Raw genomic sequence first — 26,490 nt, forward strand, 5'->3', positions numbered from 1 at the left:
GTTTACAGGCCAGTAATGGCTCGCCGCCATCAACATATGCATCAACAGCTGTTTGGACTTTTGACCGTCATCACATTCAGTGTCATTTAATCCATTATGCTCCCACGCGGCTCACTCGGAAAGTCCCGCGCCCGCCACTTCCGCCGGGCTCCTTTAGTGTGCTCCGGTGCGTATCTCCTGCTGAAATTGCCTGCTGAGTAAGCGAAAAAATATTGGATGATTGCTTTTTACAAGGTGACACACATTGCCTAACACTAGATAAACACAAGCAGCCACTTTAAATGCGTTCATAATGGTGCTTGTAAGGACGTGTGGACTATTCCAGTTCAATCTCGACACTTATCTCGTAGTTCAAATGTCTTAACGCACAAATGTTTTGAACATAGTGTCCAAATATAGTATGTGTACTGCATTTAATGAGCTGTAACTGGGGTTGCTAGGAAACACATGTTCACAGTTGGAGGCGCAATCCCCCCCGCCAACTTCCATCCCCCCCACCTAAAAAAAACCCAAAAACTTCAGACCAGAAGCAATGCCGTTTACACAAACATTGCTATTTTGCATGTTTTTCTTTAAAACAATTCTTACATGTATACGTTGAAAAAAAAAAAAGTCTATTCTCAACATGTTTTTAAACAATGCTATGTTCTAGCATGTTTTTATTTAGTTTTTTTTACACACGGCACAATATGAACTTTTTAAAAATAAGCAACTACTGCCAATTGAACAAGGTTTCAATATATATATATATATATATATACATATATATATATACATATATATATATATATATATATATATATATATATATATATATATATATATAGCTATAGATATATAATATATAGATATACTGTATATGGATACAAAAATATATGTAAATACAGATATATACATGTATATTTAAATGAAAATTTTCTATCTATCTATCATAACTGTTTTTAAGTTCAAAATAAAATAATCAGTCCATCAATCTAGTAGCCGCACGTACACACACACCCCTCCACAGATCCATTGTAGTGTGCGTGCGTGCGTGCGCGTGTGTGCGTGTGCTTCACATGTCTCCATCGGTGGTCTGAGGCTGTGTAATCCTCTTACTTTCTCTCCCTGTAGGGGAGGGCAGCAAAGCTCTCACTCATTGCGTCGCACACTTTCCTCCTGTCATTAGTGTGTGTGTGTGTGTGTGTGTGTGTGTGTGAGAGAGAGGGAGAGAGAGAGAGAGAGAGAGAGGGTGTGTGTGTGTGTACGTGTCGGACCGCGTGGACTGAGCAGAGCAGCAGCGTCCGGCCGGAGGGAACCCATGCGGTCCTTGCCATGACTCGACCCGCCGAGCAGATCCTTTACGCGGCGTGGATTTTGCTGTGTGTGGCGCAGCTGAGCGCAGGTACCACACACACACACACACACACACACACACGCACACTCTGGAGGACTGTATGCACTGTATGATTCATGTAAAAGCATGACTGCTTTGTCTCACTGTCTTGACCCATTTATTGTTCCATAAAAGTGACAATAACCGATATAACGTGGAGATGTCCTTGGATTGGTGTACCTAATGTTGTGTCCCGTGCGTCTACTGTACTCCACGGATTTTACATTCATTTGAACAGCGCATGGATCAACATTTAAGATAGTTTACAATGCCGACTGCTTTGCGGCGAAAAGAGTCACTACGGCATTTTCCTTTTTCTGACACCGACAGCAGCGCTACTACTGGCAAGGTTTCTGATATGCACAATACGTGCGACCGTGCGCGGTGGCGATGACATTTAAATCGTTCAAGGATTTTGCTTGGAAACATTCAAGTGAGAGGTTATCGGTGTCAAGGAAGTAGGGTGTCTGTGACGTTTGAAGATTTTTAGATTTGGGGGAAGAGCCAAGGATAGTTGGGGTTTTTTTTCTGGTAATATTTTGATTGTTTTTTGCAAAGCTGGGCACCGGCTATTTCCCGTCTGCATATTTAATGGGCCCACGTGGTCGCAGTCGGTCCGAGTCAGCCAAACGACGTAGAGAACGGACTTAACCCGTCCCACGTCACACGCAGGTGCCGCACTCCTGACACGCGGCCGATTAAGGAAAAAATAAAAAACAAAACAGCTTTGTGTAACTTGCGGTTCCACAGGCGCAATGAGATGTGCCCCATATTATTTTTATTTCACATATCACCACGCTGTGCACGTGTGTGTCCGTTGTTTTTGTTTGATATTTTTTCGTTGTTTGGAGACGTGTCTGCTCGTGCGGCGCTTGTTCCCGACGAGGGATGGACTGGGACCACGTGGGTCGATTAAATATGCAGGACGGAATGCGGTGGCGGTTAGACAATGCCCAGCTCTGTTTTTTTTTTTTTTTTGCACATAAAACACATTGTTTTTCGTCATGTTTTTTTCAGGAAAGTGTTCATTTTCTGTTAATATTGAGATGTCTTGTAGAATTTTTTTTTTTTTTAAATCTTGGCAACATTTGTTATATTGTTGTACTTTCACTCCAATTCTTAAAAATTGAATTTTTATGGTGTTATTTAGATTAGTTTTATTGTAAATTAACAACTTTTTTTTGCTTGTAATGTTAGGAATATTGATACTTTTTATCTGGTAATATTTAGTTTTTTGTTTTTTTTTTTGCTTGTAGAAAATTACACCCTTTTTTAAAACTACTTATGTTAAGATTTTTTCCCGAATAAATTAACACTTTAGTTATTTTTAATTAATATTCTTTTCCTCAAATTATTTTTTAAAATTCATTTGAGATTTCTCTGAATTGTAATCGTTTTTCTTTCCAAACTATCAACTGAATTCTTGTGCGATTTTGAATTCAAACTCAGAAAGCGAGATGACGATTTCTTCTAATAGTATTGACTTTTTCTTGAAATATATTTTTTCTCATAATATAAAGACTTTCTTCTCATATCCTAAAAAATGATGACGGTTTATCTCTTGCGAAGTTGATTGAATTTGGTCAAGGAATCTTCCAATGATGACAACTGCGCAATTCTATTTCTGAACTTATTTTCAGTCTTCAGTCTGCTTGCAAAGGTGCTCTAAAAGTGTCCGAAGGTGGGTGTGGCCAGCCCCCTTCAAGCCACCCGGCAAATTAAAAATAGGATTTAGGTCTGGGCTCTGACTTCAATTAGGTAAAGTTCTTCTTTTGTTCATTTGGATGTATAGCCACCAGAACAGCTCTGTAAGGATTAGGAGACACAATTGTCTTATATTGCACATCTCTTGATTGAAGCACTGCTCTGTATTAAACGTAAAAAAAAAAGAAAGAGATTAAATGTGTGTGTATAGACGCTTTTATGAATAAGTGCTCCTGCATTTCGTTTTGTAACCCTAAAGCCCACAAAACCGTCATTGTCATCATTGTTGTCGTCGCCGTCATCATCATCATCATCATCCTCCTCCTCCTCCTAATAGATCACAAAATGGGGTGCGAGCATTTCTCTTGTGTGATTGCTCATCCCGCGCAGGCAGGAAGCTTTCATGCAATCCAGTCATCGCATGACGGCTTTCGAATAGCGCCACCAATTGCAACATAATGCTTCACTGAAGAACTTTTTATTTCAAACAATTCTAGGAAAAGGTCTGTGGAGACAGGCAGGAGGACAGGGATGAGTGGTTGGCACATCTGGCTCACAGATAAGAGGTTGGAGGGTTGAAATTGTCCATAGGTGTAAATGAGGTAAAATACATTTGACAAAAACTGCTTATCAAACACATTTTTGTACAAATTCTACTATTTTTAAGATGTTTTCGTACAAATAATACTTATTTTGTGTTTTTACATTTTAAATTTACATTGAAAAAACAATGTTTGTTTTTTTAACAGTGCTACTTTATTTCAACGTATATTAAACTCTTGAACAAATCATTTAAGTTTCAACAAATACTCCTAATATCTAATATCTTATATAACACGTTTTTGAACAAATACTACTTTGCATGCTTTCCTTTTATAATTTGTAACTTGAAGAATACTATATGCCACTTTTTTCAAACAATAGTGTGTTTCAACTTGTTTTGTACTATATCAACATTTAAAAAAAAAAATACTAGTTCAACATGTTGCAACAAATGCTTCTACTCTAACATCTTTTTATATTAAAATATTTTCCCACAAAAGTAGTACGACACATTTGATTCATTTATATTCCTTTTTTAAAATATAGTACTCTAAATACTGCACTCAATAAACATGACTAATTTAACGTGTAACATTCCATGTCACGACTAGTACTAGTAGCCCGTAGTAGTCACTAGTACGCAGTTTTGCCTCACTAGCAACATGTCAATGTTCTACTTGTGCACCAACGTCATCCTACTAGTGTGCACAAATGTCATACAGTTGTGGGGGAAAAAAAACTAGTAACACAATCAATCAATCAACTAGTGCGCTATATTGTTCTGCTCCCAAGTAACAAACAAACAAACCTAAACACTTTCCCGTTACTTGTCCGACTCGTTCATTCAATTCAGTATTCTAATCATCTCTCTTCCTTTCATTTTCCCCTAATTGTTTATTTGCTCTTGACCTGAGTTGTTGCCTGGAAACAGTCGGATGAATGGTGAAAGAATTTCGATGAATTTTTGAGCTCCTTTGGGCTAGTAAAAAAAAAAGAAATAAATCTAACTCAAAGTCGTCAAAGCTGACGAGGTCAAACCGCGGAATTGGAAGAAGCGGCTAGGTTACTTTGTTGCTATGCGCTTTTGTGTATTGAATTCTTTGGATTACGCCAGCATGTTTCAGACAGACGCATGTGCTGTAAAATTGGTCGCAAATCGAAAGGTGTCTATGTGTCTACTCCCCCCACCCCTAGATTACGTTAATGCACATTACAGTGGACAATATATCCCAAAAATATTGTTGTAGAATAATGGCACAGGCAATATGATGATCTCACTTTAAAATATCACATTTTTCGCCAGGTCCTCTGTGTGTGCAAAGTTTGGGGGGGGGGGGGGTGATCATGTTTAGGCCCTCTAAAATCACTGTGGACAATGATAATAATAATTTCTACAGAAACAGGGACCACAAAATGGTCACAGGACTAGCGTCAGAGTCTCACTAGAATTCCAACGCTTTGCTCAACGTCAAGTTCATTGAAGACTCTGAATATGCGCCGCAGTTGAATGAAATGACATCGTGCGTTGAGTGAGGCGGGGATCACGGGCGGGCTTGTCAAACAAAGCCTGACAGCAGCTCCAAGTGGAACATGAGATTAGGTGGGTGTTAAACTAAGAAGCATTACTTGTGTTCCTCCACAGCAGCAGCAGCAGCAGCAGCAGCAGCGAGCGCTTAACACGGCCGCCGTTACGTAACAGGTCTGCTTCCAAACTCGCTAACACCCCGTCAGGTCCACCTCACGGCCAACAAGAGACCGGGCGATAAAAAAAATATCAAACATAATAACAATGATGATAGATATTCATTTTTAAAAATACACAATTGCACAAAAAAAAGTCGAATTGACCCAAGTAGTTAAAATAATTGTATAATGTAATAATGATAATAATAATAATATAATAAATACTTTTTTTTTTTTTTTAATTAACCCATAATTTTGTTGTTTTGGAAACGACCAATCACAGCTCACCTGTTTTCTCAAGCTGAGCCATGATTGGTCGTTATCTGAGCCCTGAGCAACTTCGATGTCATTTTCAGTTGACAGAAGTGACAAAATGGCCGCCCCCGTGTAATGGCTAAAAACTGGTTGACTTCCTCTTGAAGCGCAACCGTGTGACTACGTGTCCAGATGTGCTTGCGATGGTTTTCCGTTTTGATTTCAGGTCTGAAATGCGTGTGCCAGCTGTGCGAGAGCCAAGTGTGCGAGACGTCGGTCGACGGCGCCTGCTGGAACTCGGTGATGCTGGTCGACGGCCGCGAGGAGACGCTCAAGTCTTGCCTGTCGTCGTCCGAGATGAGGGGTCAGCTCTTTTGCTACAGCTCCCCCAACGTCTCCAAGAGGAACTGCTGCTTCACCGACTTCTGCAACAACGAGACGCTGCACTTACAACCCGGTACGTTATGCCGCGTGTTACTAGGGGTGTGGGGAAAAAAAAAAATCGGTTTGCCAACATATCGCGATTTTCGGCCGCCAAACGTAATAGCGATTTTTCAGCTTCTAATATCGATTTAATGATGGCAGTGTGTAACACTCCATTTTCTTTTGTTTTCAGAAAAAATTGCAAAAACACAAATGCTAAATAGGATGTTTTGAAGCAAATAGTTTTGACTCAATTTGTCCTCTGATCTACATCTTCTGATTAACATATACAGCAACTTCATTTCTCATCTCTATATGTAATTTTGATATTAACTCACAATATCGTCATATCGCAATATCGTGATAATATCGTATCGTGATACGTATTGTATTGCGACATCCTTGCCAATACTCACCCCTACGTGTTACGAGGGAAAATTATTTCCCACAAGTTGGAACGACGGTTTAGTGGTTAGCACATCCGCCTCGCAGTTCTAGTTCGAATCCAGGATTCTGCCTTCCTCTGTGATATTTGCATGTCTTGTACTAGAGTGCATCTCTGGGGGCGGCCATTTTGTCGCCTGAAAATGACATCACAACCGCTCACAACGACCAATCACGGCTGACCTGTTTTCTGAATCTGAGCCGTGATTGGTCGTCGTGAGCAGTTGTGATGTCATTTTCAGTCGACAGAAAACAAAATGGCCGCCCCCAGAGATGGCTAAAAACGAGTGCATTTTGCTGCTAACTTATATTCCGCAAACCCAATATTTATCAGAATGCCCAGTTTCGACTAGTGGGCTTGCATAGAACATATTCTTGTGGGGAAAAAAATGTTTGCGTTGACCTCCCCTTTTAAATATTCTTCTGTGATGTTCTTCATCACAATTTTCAAATTGCATCCCCGCCCTGTATTAAATATAACATACGCACCAAACCAAACAGTTGGCGGGAGCGCCGCCCTTGCCGCCGATTTGCTCCGGAGTAGAAGTATGAATGATACGGCCCACCGGACAAGAATTGCATTTGTGACTGTCAACTCATACTTACAGATGTCGCGTCTGCTGCGGCAAAGACATCGCCTTGCCTGAGATGAATTTGGTTATGGCCGTCGTCATTTGTTGGTGTCCTTGCCCGGGGGAGTCAATGGCTGTGGGATTTCCCACTCATTGTGGCCCCGGCGAGACGAGGTTGATGCTGATCCTGCTTAGATCCTGTGACATAACAGCGCTGGCACAGGGACCGTGTTTAGATGCCCCACGCGCACACACACACACACACACACACACACACCTCTATTTATAAATACTGTGCAGTCCAAGTGAATGGTAGATGGTGGCCATAAGGCTGAGAGGGATTAATTACACCTGCGGTTCAACAACAGCAGCCAGTGGAAACTGCTAAAAGGTCGGCGAGATTCCTCATTGCAGCGTGAAAGTGTTTTTGCTCCGAATGTTATTTGCATGATTTTTTTTTTTTTTTTTTTGCCTGAAGTCTTTGAACATCATAACATTAGAGAGAAAGCGGGTCAGTGTGAGAGTAAGAATCACAACCACAATTGGATTTATTGTAGTTTTGTATGTAGATCCCAACACGATGGCATAAATAGGTGACAATCCAGGAGAAATCAATTCTATGTAAGGCCTTGGAATTTAATAGCTGTCTTGTCTATGGTATTGTAGACTAAAAAAAAAAAAAAAATCCTGTGTTGTTTTCCTAACCCGCTCGCTGTGGATTTTGAGGCAGATTGGGTTGTGTCAGGACTTGTATTTAGGTAAAAGGCTGAAGATGTCTTTGGAAACTGTGATGAAGGTCAACTGCACATTGGGCCATCTGCACGTTTTAGCCAACACATGCACGTGTGCTGGCAAACACTTTGTGAGCCTGAAACGCCAGTCAAGCGTCGGCAGGCAGAATATTAGGGAACACCTTCAACTCTAATGAGTGACCCCCACTTACAAGTTGTTCAAGATACGATAACGTTTGGATGATTTTTTAAAAAACATTTTTTTTATCCTACTGGTGGCAGATGATGCAAAATACCATAGATGGGCTAACTAATACAGACATTTTATTGGTGTCTGCCCACAGAGTCAACTAAAGGTCAGGCACAGAAAAGGCCAGCAAACACTTAACGTCAGGATGTGACGCTTGTTGTTTATTTTTCCTGTGTGGAGGAAAGTTTATTCGACGAAAAGCTTTGGCTTGTTGTTCATGAGTAGTCTGCTTGATTTTTGTTGTTGTTGTTGTTGTTGTTTTTTTTATTTAAAAAAAAAAAAAACCATTTATGCTCATTAGTGTGAGACAAATGGACGAACAAGCAGTCACATTCACACCAATTTTTCAGGGAACCTAACATTCATGTTTTTGGAACGGAGAAGGAACTACTTTGGAAAAAAAATACACAAACTCCGAGCTGGGATTCGAACCCACAACCTATTTACACTTAAATCTGTCGAGAAAAAAAACATTTATTGTTCATCGCTGCTTATTCATAAATCATCTAATTTGTCATTGGAACTTTTTAGAAATGTATAAATTATAGGCTCCAGCACGCCGGCTACTCTTGTGAGGATTAGCGCTTTGGATAATGGATGGATGGATAAATTAATTTCGTTTTTTACTCTGCTTCTGTAAAGCACGAAATGAATTGGCCCGGTGTCTGACCAGCCTGCCTTGCCTTTGGTCACCAGAGAGGCCTTTGGAAAGCGGCGGCAGAGGCGGCAGGCTGCAGTTGGCCGTGGTGATCGTGGTGCCCTCGTGCCTGCTGTGCGTGGGCGTGGCGCTGGGGGTGTTGGTGGTGCAGCGCCAGCGCTGCGTCTACAGCCGGGCGCGCAAACACGACCCGGAGGAGGCCCTGGATCAACACATGCTCATGTCTCCTGACAAATGTCTCAAAGACCTCATCTACGACATGAGCACTTCCGGCTCGGGATCAGGTTGGCTTCTCCTAACTATTACATGCTGATACATTGAAATCTGTATTTATTAAAAAGTCAGGAATATTGGCATTTTTGAATGAAATTTTAACCACGTTTAAATTTCTCTTAACATACTTGAACTTTTTTTTTTTTTGTAATTATTTATTTTATTTTATTTTTTATTCGTTTTAGATTTTTTTTCAAGTATATGGGGCATTTGTCAAGTGTAAAAAAAAGTTCAGTAAGAAAGTAACGTAAATTACAATTCTCAAAACATCAAGCTCATGTATGATATTAAAGCAACACTGGGCAAGAATTCGATCTTAATAAAAAAAAATTCACAACTCTTTTGATGAAACATTGACTTACAAGTAGTTGAATGGAACTTTTGTCATGCTCTGGTGGGGGGGGATCTATATCGTTTTTACTGGCACTAAGCCACTTTGAGGAGGATGGGAGCAACCCTGGCACACAAAAAAATACAAATGTCCTGAATTGCTTTACGGCATACTCACTTCCTCCTTTAGCTATAAGGACGGAAGTCGATTCGAACGTCCACGCGCTATATTACTGGTGTCATGGCAGAAGCCCCAAAACAAACAAAAGTATTGTTCAAGCAAAATTAGATTCATTACTTCATCGCTAGTCGTCTTTCACACGGAAATAGAAAATGTAATTCAGTCCAACTTGCAGGCCAACGGGAGCTCAGGATTTCACGACAAATGTGGGAAATGTGGTTGACAAAACACTACCGCTTTTGTCCACATGGCGCCGCCATAATGAACAAAAAATGACATATGACACAGTGATTCTTTAATTGACAAAAATAAAAATGAAGGACATTTTTTTAAAAAAAGTTTTTATATTATTTTGTGAACAGAATTGTTCGTATTTTTCTTTAATTTTGGTTAACGATGACAACCCTGGTGCAGGGCTCCCACTGCTGGTCCAGCGAACGATCGCCCGGACCATCGTCCTCCAGGAGAGCATCGGGAAAGGTCGCTTCGGTGAGGTTTGGCGAGGAAAGTGGCGAGGGGAAGATGTGGCCGTCAAGATCTTCTCCACCAGGGACGAGAGGTCCTGGTTCCGCGAGGCCGAGATTTATCAGACCATCATGCTCAGACATGACAACATCCTGGGCTTCATTGCGGCTGACAACAAAGGTAGCCGGACCTGAAACAGTGCAGCTGGCTCCCTCTAGTGGCATGTAAAGAATCACTGAATTAAATTGCAGCGTCTTAAATTTCTTTTTAATCCAGTACAATACTTTTGTTAAGTACAAATGTATTCCATTTTTTTATTATTTTTACCTATGCATTTTAATCTTTTAGAACTGATTTCATCAGATATATATATATATATATATATTTTTTTTTTTTGTCATTTAACTTATGTCACTTCATTTTAATTGAATCATTATTGAAGTACATTTTATTGTTTACCTAAATTTAAGTTCAGGAATATTTAACTGAGCAATATAACACGAAAGGGAGCGATGCTGTGTTATCATCATGGTTGTGATTCAATTGAAGATCACAGCTGTGACGATATAAAGCAGTGTTTTGCAAACCGTGTGCCGCGAGATATTGACAGGTGTGCCACGGGAAATTATCAAATTCGTGTGCCTGTGCGGTCTAGCGCCTAATTGTCTTTGTTTAGGGACAAGCGAATTAGTGACGCATGTTTCCAAACAGGCCCATGTTTCACACTTAGCATCAATATGAAACATTATAAAATACTTCATTCTTTGTGTTTATTTAATTCCTATTCAAGACGTTATGATATAACGTCATTCTTCAATGTTAAAAAATGCTCATATAAACCACTTATAGCAATATGTGACAACAAATTACGATTTGGTTTTCTTATTTAAACGGGTTATTTAACCTCGCCAAAACAAACTGTTCCGCAATCAGCGGTGTTAGTCGCGGAGTTAGCTGTTAGCCTGACATGCTAACTAGCTAAAGCTTCAGTGTCAACTTTGACAAAAAAAGGACACAAATGAAGCTTGTTTCACTGCTCCACTTCCATGGAGCGAGTTGGACGATTAATCCATTTCATTGGCAAGTAGCGTTCCACTTTTATGTCATTTAGTGGACGCCCCACGATAATCTAACATTCAAAATCAAGCCAAACGATGGGACGATTGTGCTCTCGTTAGCCGTGTTTGCATGTTGGTTGAATGTCTGCTTCTCTTCGTACACTTAATGACGACCATTCATTTAGACTCATTTAACGGTTTAGAACGCCTGTGAGGTGGACATGATTTGTAAATAAATCCAACTGCTGTACTGTACAATCATCGTGGAATGACTCTCAACCAATCAATTCGGTCGGAAGTAACTGTACAGTACAACCAGCCTCCATCTTGGTTTCCGTGAGTTCGAGTTCCTGCTATTTTGCGGACCACCACTGCCAAATGGTAGCTTTCTATTGACCACGTCCGTACGCTGTGTTGCAGACAACGGCTCGTGGACGCAGCTGTGGCTGGTGTCCGAGTACCACGAGCACGGCTCGTTGTTCGATTACCTGAACAGGTACACCGTGTCGGTGGAGAGCATGGTCGTCATCGCTCTGTCTGTAGCCAGCGGCCTGGCTCATCTCCACATGGAGATCATTGGCACACAGGGTAAGTGCATCTGTCATACACAGACACACACACACGCGCGACCGTTTTAGCTAAAGTGAAAGTCAAAATATTAGGTACAGTGCTCAACTATCACAATACAAAACAAATAGGCAACTTATTCCATTCGCGTTCAGCATAACAGCTAAAATGCGGCTTAACCATATTTTGCTTTGAACTCTTGGCTCCACTAATTGACCCAAGTCCGCAGACGTTAGCACACTCCTGGGTTTATAACCCATTAGCATTTCTTTAATGTCATCAGGACGTAAACTATTCGGCCATTATGCCAGTGGCAGAATTTTAAAATCTATTCTGCAGCTGATTGGGAGGTCATTTGTTGTGATCTCTTTGTTCTGGTCAGAACCCGAATGCTCTGCTCCGTTTGCAGGGAAGCCAGCCATCGCTCACAGAGACCTGAAGTCGAAGAATGTCTTGGTGAAGAAGAACGGCACGGCAGTCATCGCCGATTTGGGCTTGGCCGTGAAACACGACTCCGGCACCAACAGCATCGACATCCCCACCAACCACAGAGTGGGAACCAAGAGGTTGGAAGTGCATCAGTGAACACACACTACCATGACCGCGCAATTGTAGAACAGCATCCAGCCATCCAAGTATGGAAAGTGGATGGGTGGAATTTCGTTTCATGGTTGGCTCCCAGAAAGTCAATAGGCCCAAGTCCTGTTGTGTTCTGTAGGTACATGTCCCCTGAAATCCTGGACGAGACCATCAACACGGGCCACTTTGAATCGTTCAAGCGGGCCGATATCTACTCGTTAGGTCTCGTATTCTGGGAACTGGCCCGGAGATGTTCAGTCAGAGGTACAGTGCCTTCGGCTATTCTCACATTCAAGTTTTCATGGTTAAAAAGTCAACGCAAAGTCTTCTCACGCAGGACTTTACGAGGATTTCCAGCTGCCTTATTATGACCTGGTGCCTTCAGATCCCTCGGTGGAGGACATGAGGAAGGTGGTGTGCGAGCAGAAACTGCGACCAAACATTCCAAACCAGTGGCAGAGTTGTGAGGTGAGATAGGACTGAGCCGCATGGATATTTTTCCTGCTCATTCTGGAATGGCCGAAGATGCCACAAGATGGCGCCAAAGCCCTGAGTAAATTGAGCAGCAGCCATTTGTGTCAAAGAAGTACCTGTATGATGACGTGATACATCTCAACCTAGAGAAAAGCAGTTTATTTTGGAGAGGAATTAAGTTTAGCCAGGGTTGTTAGAAGTTAGAGACTTTTCGCTGCATGTACATTTTCTATGAGCTACAACATAATAATCTATAAGTCTTTTTATGTGTAAAATGAGTTTGAAACGTTTGAGATCATAATTTGAACCCTGAAAGTTCAAGAATGAATTTAATTAACAAAAACAAAGGGCATTTTTGTTATAATGGTACTTAGCTTCATTATTATTTTATTTATTTATTTTGAAGAATGGAGTGTGCTATTAAGAGACCTGGTAACTTTTTGAAATTGTTTAAAGAAAAAAAAAAAAAAGCATAATGTCTCCCATGTGTACTGTGTTGACAAGCTAGGCTCTGCGCGTCATGGGCAAGCTGATGAGAGAGTGCTGGTACGCCAACCCCGCCGCCCGCCTCACCGCCTTGCGGGTCAAGAAGACTGCCGCTCAGCTGTCCGCCGTCAGAGACGTCAAAGAGTAGAAACATTTGTCAGCCCCGCGACGGTTTAGCGATGGTGCTGCTGGACTGGGACCACTCCAGGAAGGTACCGCCCACATGGTCTTCAGAATACAACCACAGAGAGTCGATTGAGGTTGTCGTTGGTGCCAAAGGATAATGGGAGATGCCCGTGGCAGCTTAGCACCACGGTTATTGTTATTAGAACCAAACAGGTTGTATAAAAACATGATAAACCTTTGCTACCTCGCATATTGAAGTGCCGGATAATTGTTCCTAGTCACCTTGTTGTGCCATGTCTTGTAGCGAACACAATGTTGTGAAAGGTAAGTAGTGTGCTATTTGCAATGGTTACTCAGTCAGTCAGCCATACTTACTTTTAAAAGGCACTCACATCGGACATCTCAGACTGAATGTGCATGTATTTTAAGGGAAAATGTCCAAATGAGAGGCACTTTGTATTTCATACCCCAAGTCAACAGGGGGCAGCAGTGATTCAGCTCCCCTCCTTTTTTTTTTATATATATATATAACTTGCTTAGAAGGAGATGAGGGAAACGTTGATTTGCAGCGGACCCTAGAGCCTAATGGTTGAATACAATCATTCCCATGACTCAGATCAACATCCATTTTATTTGAAATATCAGACCTTTAAGCCCCTATTAAGTAAAAATAAATATGTACCATACTGTAAATTTGACCCATCACAGAGAAATGTTGTTAACAACCCCACTGAATTTGTATGTTTAAAAAAAAAAAAAAAAAAGTAAGAATATAAACGCGGGCTTCAAAAGTCCTGCCAACACTGTGGGTGTGAAACCATTACTTACCTACTACACCTACTTCGTCTAGCGACTTTCTTATACCTACTCATCCCGACATCTTTGAAAATGTATTGATATACATATTGAAAATATATCCGCTTAAAGCATCTGCTGGCTGGAATATATCCCGCTGTGTCATTGAGAGGCTTTCCACAATGCGACGAGAGCTGTTGGTCACTAGCAAACTCGCAAGCTAACAAGCTGAGTTGCTAGCCACTAGCTAACTCGCAAGCTAACAGGCTTCTGGGGCTCCTCACAGGCGGCAGGAAGCCAGCAGGTTCGTCCACGTCCACCTCCTGACTTGGGTATTAAAATAACGACAATGAGGAGTTCTGTAAATTGTGATATCCAGGAGATACATTTTGCAGGTGTGGGCATAGCTAGCTAACTATACGCTGTTGCGGTACAAATGGGCACAACAGTATCTAAGAATTGCGCCGGATTGTACGCATTTATTGGTGTACGACTTTATTGGTGTTTGACTTTAGAGGTTCTACTGCAAGTTGATTTCACCTCTCATCAAAACAGAAAAACGTCTTCATGCTAGCTCACTATTGCCTCTTGAGGAGCACATTAAAATGACAAGACAAGTTGGCCTCTTTAACTTCAGTAAAGATTGTGAAAAAAAAAAAAAAGATAAAAGAATAGTCTTCATATTGTTCATTTGTTGTGTTTCTTAAGACTTGACAGTCACATGCTAAAAGAATGTTTAAAAGATTTTGCACAGTTCAAAGCATTCCGTTGCCGAAAACAGCTGAACGCTAACTTTTTGGAAGACCGGAGCTCATCCACGAATGTGAAATGTATGTATTTTTTCCACTATGTGTTTTTATTTCAACTGTCAAAAACCAAAGTTGCCTGAAAACCAGACAAATGTTATTTGGGATCGGGAAAACCATCGTATGAGGCTGCTTTAGTAGAGCAACAAGTACCGGTACGTAAGAGTACTTGAATAGGATGACCTCGTACCTGTTGCAGAAGGCAAAGTGCACACTGGTACTTCTGTGTGTGTTCAGACTTCAATATGGAACTTGAATCTCTGTGATGTTTGTTTGTAGTCCCATCCATTTATGTGCACTTGTATTCAACTAAGCAGGAATAGGACACACAGTACGTATTTCCATGCCTGTGTTAAAAGAGGACATTGATAAATGTAGCAAATGTGAAGCACATTTTTGCATCTTTTTTTTTTTTTTTTTTTTTTTAATGGTAGCATGGTAAAGAAATCCAAATGCAGTATTAACAAATGCACTTTTTGGGGGGCGGGTTGGTTGGGTGGGTTTTGATTTTCAATCATTGCTAACAAAGCTTTAAACTTCCATTGTGTCATATCTGCTTTTCCATGAGAGTCAAGCATGTATTGTTGAGATTAGAAAGTCAAAGTGGAGCGATTTTGAATGTGCAAGTTCTCAGCTAATCTGTTGTTAGGAATACAAATCGTTAATGTCACGAATGTGACTGCAGATAGTGAAACCCCTGAAGTTGAATAGCCCTAAAGCCATAAAATCCAGAATATAACCAATATTTTTTGTAAGACAATGCCTCTAGAGCAGGCATGGGCAACTGGCAAACAACAAATAAAAATGTTCACTAAAACCGAGCAGGCTTAAATTGTCATAAAAGTGTATTGGAAGCAAGATTATATGTTTACCGAATTGAAACGCAATCCTATCCGTATAGTTTACTTCAACCTAAGTCACCACTACTGTACCGATCTCAAAAGTACACAAACAACATAAATGTCGAAAGTTCGTTTGAAGTCGTTGCTACTAAATTTGTGTCCTCCAAAACATGGATAATTCCACGCTTAACTCATTCACTGCCAGGCATTTTCAGACTCTTTTACCTTAACGTTTGAAAAAAAATTGAAAAAAATATAAATAAATTCCTGGGATGGAATGGCTGGACTGTGAAAAGACAAATAAGTACGTCCTTGGCAGTGAATGAGTTAACGGTGTGACAAACGCGCATGGTGGCTTAAATGAACAAGCGACTGTTGTATGTTACACAGGTGACTGATTAGGCCTATTAATTGGGGGATTTCGAATACTGAATAATATTTAGATATCTGAGTTGAGTTTTTTGAGGTTGCTGTTCAGCAGTTTTGTTCCATCTTTGAATAGGAATTTTATGCAAAGAAAGCCCTTTGCACCAGGAAAAGAATGTTTGCTTCCAAACCCTTTGTTGTTGCACTCCAACATCTTATTTAAGCATTTAAGACATAAAATATTTGCAACTTGTGTAGGTGGTCTTTCCTGGCTCCTAAGTACAATATGGCTAAAAAGACAACAAGTATAAACTGCGCAGGAATAAAATCATCATGATGCACAAACTGTTTAATTGTGGTCATTAAACATAGTCAAGTGGCTGTTTGCATTGTAAAGAGGTTTTATGATAGCAACAATTTGACCCTGCCATGGATTAATACAACTTTCATTATATCCTATGGGGAAAAAATAAAATGCTAAATTCCAAATTCAAACACACGGACGTCAATAAATTCAACTTAAGGGGTTCCACTTTATTCACAAATGTAATGTAGCTTGTCTATTAGATTTGACTGCTGTGATAGTCTTTCCTGTGCACAATTATTGCTTTCATTTTGCACTATTTATTAAAAACGAGCCAAAAAAGTGTTGTTGGTTTTTTTTTTGGGGGGGGGGTGAGTGATGAATATGTGGTCTTTTTTTTTTTTTTTTAAAGAAATGTGTGGTTTGAAAAGCTTATCATGGTTGCATGAAGCTTAGCACGGCGCCTATGGGTAACCTTTGGATTGTTACCGGCCGTGACTCATTCTCGTCTTTTGGTTTTCTTACAAAGCTTGTGATGTGAGGACGTCCGTTAGACAGGAAGCCGTCGTCAGGGCCGCACTGATTGAGTCAAGGATTGAGTGTGGTTTGACTCGCTTTTCACACAGCGTTTCATGGGAAGGACCTTTGAAAAAGTTTTCATGTGAGACTCTTTATTAAATAGGCACTTCTGCACAACACAATGACATCACACACAATCGCTTTATCTTTGATAATACAGTGGTTCAAAAAATATTGCTCGGATCAGGTTGCTGTTCTCCTTAATTTGACTTTGTTTGGATAAGACTTGAGTTTTGTTTCTTGTTTTGCCTGTGTTCCTTTTTCAACTCAGGTTTTTGTTTCCACCTTGTCTCGTCAGACCCGTTCCTTGTGTCCACCAATCAGCTCTCTCCATCCCCTCCTGTCTTGTCCTAGTGTACTTTGTTGTCTCGACAGTTTGCTTGGATTTAGTCCCCTGGTTTCTTTCAGTCTTTGTCAGTTCATTGTTGCTATCATGTGTTGCATATGCGTAGCCGTGTTTTTTTGTTGTTGTTGTCAAGTTCATATTATACCTTGAGTTTTTTTGTGACCTTAAACCTTGCTTTTTTGTTTGTTTGTTTAGACTTTATTGTTTTGATCATTTCACCCACATTGTTTGCCTTTTTTGTTCTTTTTTAAAAAATATATATTTTTAGATTCCTGCTCCCCTTTCTTTACTCATTTTATCTCATTGTTCTTTTTTTTTTTTTATTGCTTTTTTGAGATTACTCCTGCTCCCCTTTCATGCCTCATTTTATCTCATTGTTGTTATTATTTTTTTAAATAACTTTTTGAGATTACTCCTGCTCCCCTTTTTATCTCAAAAAGAGCTCTTGAGATTCTGTTTTTGTATCATTTAATACTGGAAACTGATGTTCCTAATGTTGTGGCCGTACAGGCTGCATTACATGAACATACGTATTAAAAGATCAACACGGAGGCTTTGATTTCTTTCCAAAAGAATATGCATGTGGATTTTCATCAACCCGATCCAGCCCGTAGAATGGGACTTTGATCATAATGACGCCATGAATATTTCGGGGGCTCTCAAAACAGGGAGTGACACAGGGAAGGGCCTCCCAATAAATCTTCCCTTTGATCATCCTGAGAAGAACGGGTGAGTCTTTCTGCATGGAAGCATGCTGCTAAAACCTTCTGAAGCTTGCCCGTTTGCGTGCAGGTGTTTGTCATGCTTTGCTTGCTCCCGACACTTGGTGCATCAAATTGCTGAGACTGCACAAAAAAAAGGACAATAACCATCTGAAGTGGAATGATTGACCCCTTGCTTTTTATTTTCCCATCAGACCATGCATCCGCAAGTTTGCAAAGAAACTACAATGAGGTCAATAGGTAAGTAGCTTAGAAAAGTATGAATTACCTTTGCAAAAAAGTCAGGCTCATTCGACAAGTGAACATGCTTTTGAATTAAACATTTAAATGCATTTGCAAACAAAATACTTGAGGAGAGAATTATAAGCAAAGAAATAGAAAGTGGCTTACTAAAATTAACACAAAAAAACAAGAATATTTTGGAAATATTGAAAAGGGCTATAAAAGATTCACTCAAAGAAAATAGGTAAAATATTTTTTTTTTTACCGTGCATTTGAAAGCGTTCACATTTGTGGCTGGCTTTTGGCATCTTATTCCATTTGACATGTAGCATAACAGCTAAATGCTGCTTCACCATGTTTGCCTTGAACTCTGGGCTCCTTTTATTGACTCAAGTCTGCAGACCACAGAGCCCCACTGCGCGTCTACATTCCAAGAGAATTTCTTTCATGCTTTAAATAGACACCTCACCCTTGTCCCCTCATGAAAGCAGCTAATCTAATTCAGTTAGGGATAATATTCTTCACACAAACGATTTGATCGCAGTTGCTAACCAAAACAGCAGCACCTATCGCGGCACACAACTGTGCCACGGAACACTTTATGACCATACATTTATCCAACAGTGGGATGAAACAGTAATAAAAAATATATTCTGATGCTGAGTTTTAAATGTACTCACATGTGGAGAACGCTGCAGACATGTTTTGCTTGCAACCAGCAGAGGATGGAAAAATGCTGCCATTACTGTTGGCCGCTATGAGGCGCTATCTATATATCTATATCTATATCTATATCTATATCTCTATCTATAGATATTTTTTACAACACCCGTTTCATTAGTCAAGTTTTCAAAGCACACTTCCTTCTTTGAAGGCAAATTTAAGAGCTAACCTGCTCTCAGTGAAGACGCAGGTTATGTCGCGCGCTTGCGCACGTCAGTTGACGTTCACATCCGCTTTGACGCGTTTGGCTTTCAGCCGCGGCGTGCCCGCACGTACGCACGTACGCGCGCGCTCCCAGTCAAACAGCCAACGGTTTGACAGGCGTAACGCAACGATGCTCTGAAGCGCCTCCACTTAACTTCAACCTTTCCCGAAGCCCCAATTTCCAGCCTCCACCACCTCAAGTCCGCCATGAACCTCGCCGGACGTCCAGCCCAGGCCGCCGCCGAGAGGAAGAAAAGCTCGCTGTGGTACAGACGCTCGCTGAGGGGCAGCAACGACCACCACAGACACCGACACAGCAGCGACTCTCTGCCCAGAGCAGCCAAGGTGAGACCTCACGCTTGATAGCTTCGCCCTCACAATTTCACATACGCGTCTGCATCTGTCATTTGTAAACACAAGTTGTCTTTTACGACCGCGTTTCGGCATAACGCGTTGTTTGTTGTACCTCTATGAAAAAAGTACGCAGAGTCTGTTCTTATTGTCAAAAGTACAGATAGGCTACTTTTAAGTTCACGTACATGTTTGTATATGAACCATAACTTGACAAGGTGGTCGCTAGCTGATGGACACCATTTCCTGCAGAATACAGTTTTTTTTTAGGTTTGTTAGTTTTACCCAAAGTTGACAAAAGGACTCACACTTATTGCAGATACTCGTGTCTGGCAAAAGTTCAAGTACTGATGCAACAATTTAAAGTAAGTAAAAGTAAAAAAAATTTAAAAAAAGTATACACTCAAATTTTACCACATGTAATTTTAATCACAAGCTTATACAGTACCGACAAGGAGGATGCAGACAAGTATGATATAGTTCTATAGTTAAAGCTATACAGTTTTCATATAGCTGATGTGTCTCACTTTTATCACAGTTATGTTCAAATATAGTGACAAGTATACAGACTAGTTTAAATGCACATTGTTGTGACCCCTCCTTAAGTATTGTGCATTTGGATTACCTCATAAAATAAAATGAACACGTATTTTGGCACCATTTTTAAAAAAACTAAAGTTGACATGCAATTAGCTTACTGCGGAGGCTTTATCTTTCAGGATTGCTCTATATTGAGCAGCAGATTATCCCTGATTTACAGTAAGTTTTCAACAAATTCCCAACAGCAGCAATAATATGTGGCCCAAAAGCTCGTGATTTTTTTTAATCTTATTTGTTATGTAACACTGCGGTCTTACAAGACTTCCCCCCCTCACACTGAACTGTGAACTTAATAGTGACCCTTATTAGCATGCAGTTAAATTGTACAGCACATTCATGTCATTGCGAAGGCCCAAGTCTTAATGTTGTAGTTTTGACTAACGTGATTAGTGGTAAGTGCACAGTGCACACATTGATGATTTTGCATTTCTTATTTTGCAGCCTAAACATTTCCTGATTGACTATTCTGATCCACAAAGGTAAAACATAAGTCTTTTTTTCTTTTTCTTTTTTTAGATATGAAATGTGTTGCGTATAAACTGTAACCTTGACTTTTTACATATTCTCCTGCACAGAATCACAATTGTCCTGGAAAAGGAAGACAATGAAACATTTGGATTTGAAGTTCAGGTACCGAACAGGAATCCCTTGGAGGGGCGGGATGGGGGGGCGGGGCTTGTTGCAACGAATGGTGTGAAAATTCTTCTAAGGACCCCTTATAATCCTAACGGCAATTAAACATAACTGTTACATCAACTCTAAATGCTGTAGGACTGAAGAAATTGCCTATTTTCACCCAAGAAGTTGTAATGTAATTCATATGTCAGTCTTTCAAAGAACACAGACAAGCGATAAAGTCATAATCTGTATTTTTCCAACATTAAGATGCGATCTTTGTATTATTGTGCAATTAAAGTCAAACGTTTTACGAGGGTAGTCTAACAAGTACATTAAAAAAAAATACAGCTATTTTTTGGAAGGGAAGGATTTGGCCTGGAAAAGATGTTTATTTTCTTAAAAATAATAGTGCTATTCTAAAAGGAAACAAAAAAAACACACCTTTATTCCTGTAGTAATATGCTTTTTGTTCTAAGAAAAAAAAAGAGCTATATTCATGCAGTGGTGTCAAATTTTCAGTGGATCTAAAAAGTGTACACCCCCCTGCTCAAATGTCAGGTTTTTGTGGTACTAAAAATTGGGAGTCATTTTTTTTCCCACCATTAATTTTATCTCTAACATGTAAAACTCAATTTCAAAGAAATTGTTTCGAAAGTGGAAGTAAAAAGAAACAAGTGAGAAAATGTGGTTTCACAAGTGTGCACACCCTCTTGACTGGGGATGTGGCGGTATTCACAATTAACAAATCTGATTGAACAGTTCCAAATAGCAGGCAGTGTTAGCTCAAAACCTTCATGCTTCTGCCAGAAGGCAAAAAAACCAACAACTTTATTTGGGGTTAATCAGAGAGACTTTGATAGTGTCCTGAACTGTCCTGAAGTTAAGGTAAGAAGAGGTTTATTATGTGCTGGTGATTTTTTTTTTTTTAACCAAGTTTATCTCAAACAGCAGTTTTTTTTTTCTTGCTAGCTTTTTCTTTTAAATATTTTTTAAAATGTTGTTCAGACCCACAGCCTGCAGCTGAGGAGCAGCTCTGCAGTGGAAGTGTGCACGTTTGTGAGCCAGGTGGAGGACAACAGCGCTGCAGAGACTGCCGGCCTGACCGCAGGTAAACAAGCTCATTTCCTCTGATGCGAGCCTTTCGGCAAACTCGCATTCATGTTCGACCTCGTTTTACCTTTCTGGTTCTCATACTTGTAGTGTAGATAGAGTACAACTGCACATCCGATATGAAAACTCTATTCAACAGTCTTTACAGAGAGAGTTAAAAACACAAAACGGCCTGGCTTGTTTGATTGAAAAATTCTGACATGATAGGTGTCATGGTGGAGCTTAAATCTGTAAATAGTATGGTGGTCACAGGAACGTCAAGCTAACGTGCTTGCTCAGAATTTTTCTCATCGCCTGAGACAAGCCTCTCCTTTGCTTCATCTGGTCCATATTTAGTGTTGTATACACCTCGTCACCAAACAATCACTGTGACTACTTGTCCCTTTAAATGGGCTGGCTGACTGATTGACGACACGTTTGAAGGCATCTGTGATGCTAATTAGAGGTCACAATTTGGACAGATTATTTGCAATCTTTTTAAGGGGTACCATCATTTTCGTCCAGGTCTGTTTCACGAGTTTTGATTTTTCAAGTAGTTCTGTTGAGCCACAATTCAAAATCAATGTCTGACTTTGATTGGTGATTTAAAATTTTTTTCTATTTATTTTTTTATTTTTATACCGCTCTAGTATCGAATCTGTTTAAATGCACACGACTAATAATGCGGCCAGTGATCATATTTCTTGCCCTACATATGCTTTTTGTGGTCATGACCTCATTCTTGTCTTCACTCACCATCCCAGGAGATGTCATCATCACCATCAACGGCGACAGCATTGAAGGATTCTCTCATCAGCACATCCTCGATCTGATTAGAGGATCGACCAACAGTTTAAAGTAAGTGAACATGCGCTCCTCAGTAAAGCATTTTTTTTTCATTTTATTTATTTTTTTACTTCTTAACTGATTTTTAAAACGTCAAATATGGCAAACATGTCAAGGAAAAAAAATGGGTTCGTGTGATTACCACTCAATAGAGTGCGGTGTACTCCAGTTGACCAACATAGCGCACATCCTACACTAGAAGGTATTCAGTCAAATTAATCTTTCAAAATTATGCGATAATCGGGCCAATCAAATCCCAACAAAGCACAATCAAGAGACTCTTCCGTAGAACCAATCATAGCGTCTGTGGATTGGCCGAACAGTGTTGTGCACGCACATAACATATTTGCGATCGTAAGTATTGAACAGCTTTACCATTTACAATTGTAACCATTTTCCGAGCAGATCAGGGAGGAAAAGTCTCAACACATGCCCACGTCACAGGAAAATCTTTTGTTTATCATCTTTTGGAGACATTTGATAATCGAGCTGACCAGAACAGCGCACCACAGACATCACGATATCTCCATCAATAATCAAGACTCTCTTCACTTAAACTTGGTGTTGAGCACACACATGCGTATTTGCAATCATAAATATACCATTTACGATCATCGGCCCCAACCTTCTTTAAAGCAAACAGGAAAGGAAAAAATTACTCTTAACACACCCCAACCGACAAGATAATCAAGCACTCATGATAATCTTTTAGCAACATCCGATAATTGGGCCTACAAAAACTGCACACCACACACACACAACGATATCCCCACCAACAATCATGAGTCCCCTCCCTTAAAATGGATGTTTGTCAGAGTACAAATCACCGAGTTTGTGGATTGGCCCAATTTCAAATTTGTGATCGTAAATATTGAACAGGTTTAACTCCAACGACCGTTGCCACACCACGCGATAATCGGTCAGGATAATCTTTTAAAGGCACCCAACCCTTTGCTGACTTTGATCGGAAATGAGGAAAAACGCTGAAATTGGATTGCTGATGCGTGTGTTCTCCATCCCAGGTTGGAGACTGTCTGCGGTAGTGTGGTCAAGTGGATCGAGCTGGAGAAGAGGGTCAACCAGCTTAAGGTGCGTTTCCCGCTCACGCTTCAACCAGGGCCAAAGCGCCGCATTCGTAACCGTGTTTTTTTTTTAAAATTTGTTTCCTGCATAGCAATCGCTGAGTGAGAAAGTGCTTGAGCTGCAAGCGCTTACATTACAGGAACAACGCCTAATCGGAGGTGAGAGGGTTCGGCCCAGCTGGCTTTCCACAGCACTTCCTTTTTCACACGCACACTCGCATCTGTGAAACCGTCTGATAGGAATTGAAGCACGAACTTCACTTCTACAGGAATCCCCCGCATGTTTGCCGTTACTATTCACAAATTCACAGATTTTATTTTTAGTTTTTTTCCTGTGGTACATGTCCACTTCTGGTCAATTTTTTGCAAAATCATATCATCTGTAAGCCATTTTATTTTTAACCTATTAATACAGTGGTGCATTGAGATTTGCCAGCGAAGGTTTTTGTCACGTGAACTCAACTCGCGTCACAAGAACGACAGATAGTGACAATTCATCAAAACTGAGGCTTCCAAGTGGAAGTCAACCCAAACATTTTTTTTCAAGAATGTGTTCCATGCAGGCCCACTATTTGAAACAAGGTTCTGATTAATATTGCGTTTGTGGAATATGAGTTAAAGCAGCAAAATCCACCCATTTTTAGCCATCTCAGGTGGCGGCCATTTTGTCACTTCTGTCGACTGAAAATGGCATCACAGTTGCTCAGGTAACTTACCAATCACGGCTCACCTGTTTTCTGAAGCACGATTGGTCGTTTAATAGCCTTTTTTAATCTACTGTCACAAAATCAATCATGTGCTAGCATAATTTCTACAAAAGTAATTGGGACCTTGCAGCGGTCATATATTTTTTATCCTTTACGAAGAACGATTACTAAGGAGCTGTGACTGCCTCCATGTCTATTTCTGTATAATACTGCCCCCAGGTGGCCATGGTGGGCATACCATAAGGAGCAGCACAATGGAAATTGAAATCAAGCACACAAAAAAAAGTGACAAAAAATGCTTCATTATTTAACTTTTGTTTATTCATATCATGGCTGTATGTATCTATAAAGTACAGTATTATAGAGTGCTATTTTTTATTAACAGTACATTATTTTTTTTGTTGCCGTGGTCACAGAATGAATTAAACTCAAGGCACCTCTGTATAGACAATTATGTACATAGAAAAAAAAAAATAGGGCCAACAATTCGTAATAGCAATTTAGGGCAGCTATTCGCCGCAGGGCTCTGTCCTCACCCCCCACAAATATCGGGGGATTATTGTACGATTACGATGGAGTTCCCCTGAAAAATGAAGCGGCTACCAGATTTCCTGTTACAAACTTTTAGCTCTCACTCACCGCGACTCTTCTGTCTTAACTTAACGTCTGCAGGCACTTTGAAAGAAAGCAACCTCTCATTAGATGGCTCAGAAGTTCAGAACTCCCCCTTGGGCCACCGCCTCCTCCGCTTTTCCAGCGACAGCAGCTACAGGGGCCTGGTGACAGACGACAGTGACCAGGGGAGCGTGTTCGGGGACCTGAGCTCACCAAGCCCCTGCAGCGCAGCCAGCGCCACCCAAGAAGAACACTTTTTCACGCCCAAGTACTCATCCGGCTCCAGTCATCTCCATCACACCATCGGCCGATCCAGCAGCTCCAGTCTGGCCAGCAGCAGCGGCAGCAGCATCGGCTCGCAGTCTCCTACCTGGGACAGAGCAAGGATCTCCTCTTTGTTCGGTACCCTGCCCAGAAAAACCAAACGGACCAACGTTCGGAAAAACATCCTCAAGTTGATTCCTGGACTGCATCAGAGATCGGTTGAAGAAGAGGAGACCTAAGAGGTCGTTGCGCAACACCAACATCACCATTTACATGACAGTTTTGCAACTTCGATAACAGAAACCGTTAAAGATTTTTTCAGGAATCAATTCTAAATGTGGAAAACAGGACATTCTCATCCTTAAACGCGTACTTGCAACTATATTTAACAACTTGACCGATTTATTTATTTTTGTTTTTTTTATAATGTGAGAGACCTTATACAAAACAAGGAAAAAAAATGTGTGCTCTTATGGTGTGCGGTAGACTGAAGATGATCAAAAGCACACCACGCATAACCGCATTTCCATCACAAAACAAATTCCATCGATAATGGCTAGTCTACTCACTGGGGTGAAAAAAAAAAAAATCCTTGTACACCTCACACCACGGGATAATCGGTCAGGATCATTTTTCAGGGCCCTGATAATCAGGCCAATCAACACAGCACACCACACACAAAGACGTAAGCATTGAAAATCACAAGTCTCTTACCAAGTACCAAAACTGACCTATGAGAGCAGATCGAGGATTAAAAATGTTTTTTTACACACGACCCACACCAAAGGATAATCACACACCACATAATGATTCCTTTACTAGCAAGTCTCCAAATCAAAAGTCAAAAACTGATCTATGAAGAATCCTTAACAGCCCCACCCACACCTCTGGAGAATCAGTCAAGATAAACGTTTTCAATTAAATCGAATGTTCTCGTTTCTACTTAGTGGTGATTATTTAAATGTTCCGCTGGTTAGTGGTCAGTATTGGCTGTTTGTACTGGACTCTTTTGTGTTTTTCCACGCCAAGCACCCACCGTGTTCACCGATTTGTTGCGGGTGGCACAAAAGCATTACGAAAACTTGTTTTGAGCGTGCACTTAATGTATATTCGCATGTCATATTCTACAGAACCCTACTCGCGTGAATAAAATAATAAATGTGTTTCCTGCTCTCGTCAGAAACGTAGCCGCTGCATGCATGTCTGAGCCACAAAGGTTGTGTTCACATAGC

General features: G+C 40.6%; 2 protein-coding genes and 1 long non-coding RNA gene across 6 annotated transcripts; 2 read left to right on the forward strand and 1 right to left on the reverse strand.

The window, feature by feature from the left end:
* Window positions 1-1,183: 1,183 nt before the first annotated feature.
* acvr1c (activin A receptor type 1C) lies at window positions 1,184-16,618 on the forward strand. Of its 3 annotated transcripts, none has more exons than XM_086052626.1 (9): window positions 1,184-1,384; window positions 5,787-6,017; window positions 8,677-8,922; window positions 9,837-10,067; window positions 11,366-11,533; window positions 11,922-12,078; window positions 12,231-12,355; window positions 12,429-12,559; window positions 13,070-16,618. In XM_086052626.1, exons 1-9 carry the CDS (start codon window positions 1,315-1,317, stop codon window positions 13,226-13,228), a joined length of 1,518 nt encoding a protein of 505 aa, XP_085908752.1. In that variant the 5' UTR covers window positions 1,184-1,314; the 3' UTR covers window positions 13,229-16,618. The 3 variants fall into 3 exon arrangements, with proteins under 3 accessions (XP_085908752.1, XP_085908753.1, XP_085908754.1); XM_086052627.1 differs by having other exon boundaries at window positions 13,074-16,618; XM_086052628.1 differs by having other exon boundaries at window positions 12,477-12,559.
* On the reverse strand, window positions 9,788-19,458 carry LOC147136698 (uncharacterized). Its single transcript, XR_015089737.1, has 3 exons — window positions 18,840-19,458; window positions 11,434-11,543; window positions 9,788-10,101 (listed from the first exon to the last, which is right to left on the reverse strand). It is a non-coding gene; the product is annotated as an uncharacterized LOC147136698 (long non-coding RNA).
* Window positions 19,061-26,421, forward strand: cytip (cytohesin 1 interacting protein). Of its 2 annotated transcripts, none has more exons than XM_086052629.1 (8): window positions 19,061-19,431; window positions 20,479-20,516; window positions 20,613-20,667; window positions 21,661-21,763; window positions 22,509-22,602; window positions 23,613-23,679; window positions 23,765-23,831; window positions 25,052-26,421. In XM_086052629.1, the coding sequence occupies exons 1-8, from the start codon at window positions 19,294-19,296 to the stop codon at window positions 25,495-25,497; spliced, it is 1,008 nt and encodes a 335-aa protein (XP_085908755.1). In that variant the 5' UTR covers window positions 19,061-19,293; the 3' UTR covers window positions 25,498-26,421. The 2 variants fall into 2 exon arrangements, with proteins under 2 accessions (XP_085908755.1, XP_085908756.1); XM_086052630.1 differs by lacking the exon at window positions 19,061-19,431 and adding an exon at window positions 19,664-19,802.
* Window positions 26,422-26,490: the final 69 nt, after the last annotated feature.

This window comes from Filicampus tigris, chromosome 14 (assembly GCF_054856515.1).
Source record: "Filicampus tigris isolate MCC_2025a chromosome 14, RoL_Ftig_1.0, whole genome shotgun sequence".
Lineage (NCBI taxonomy): Eukaryota > Metazoa > Chordata > Actinopteri > Syngnathiformes > Syngnathidae > Filicampus > Filicampus tigris.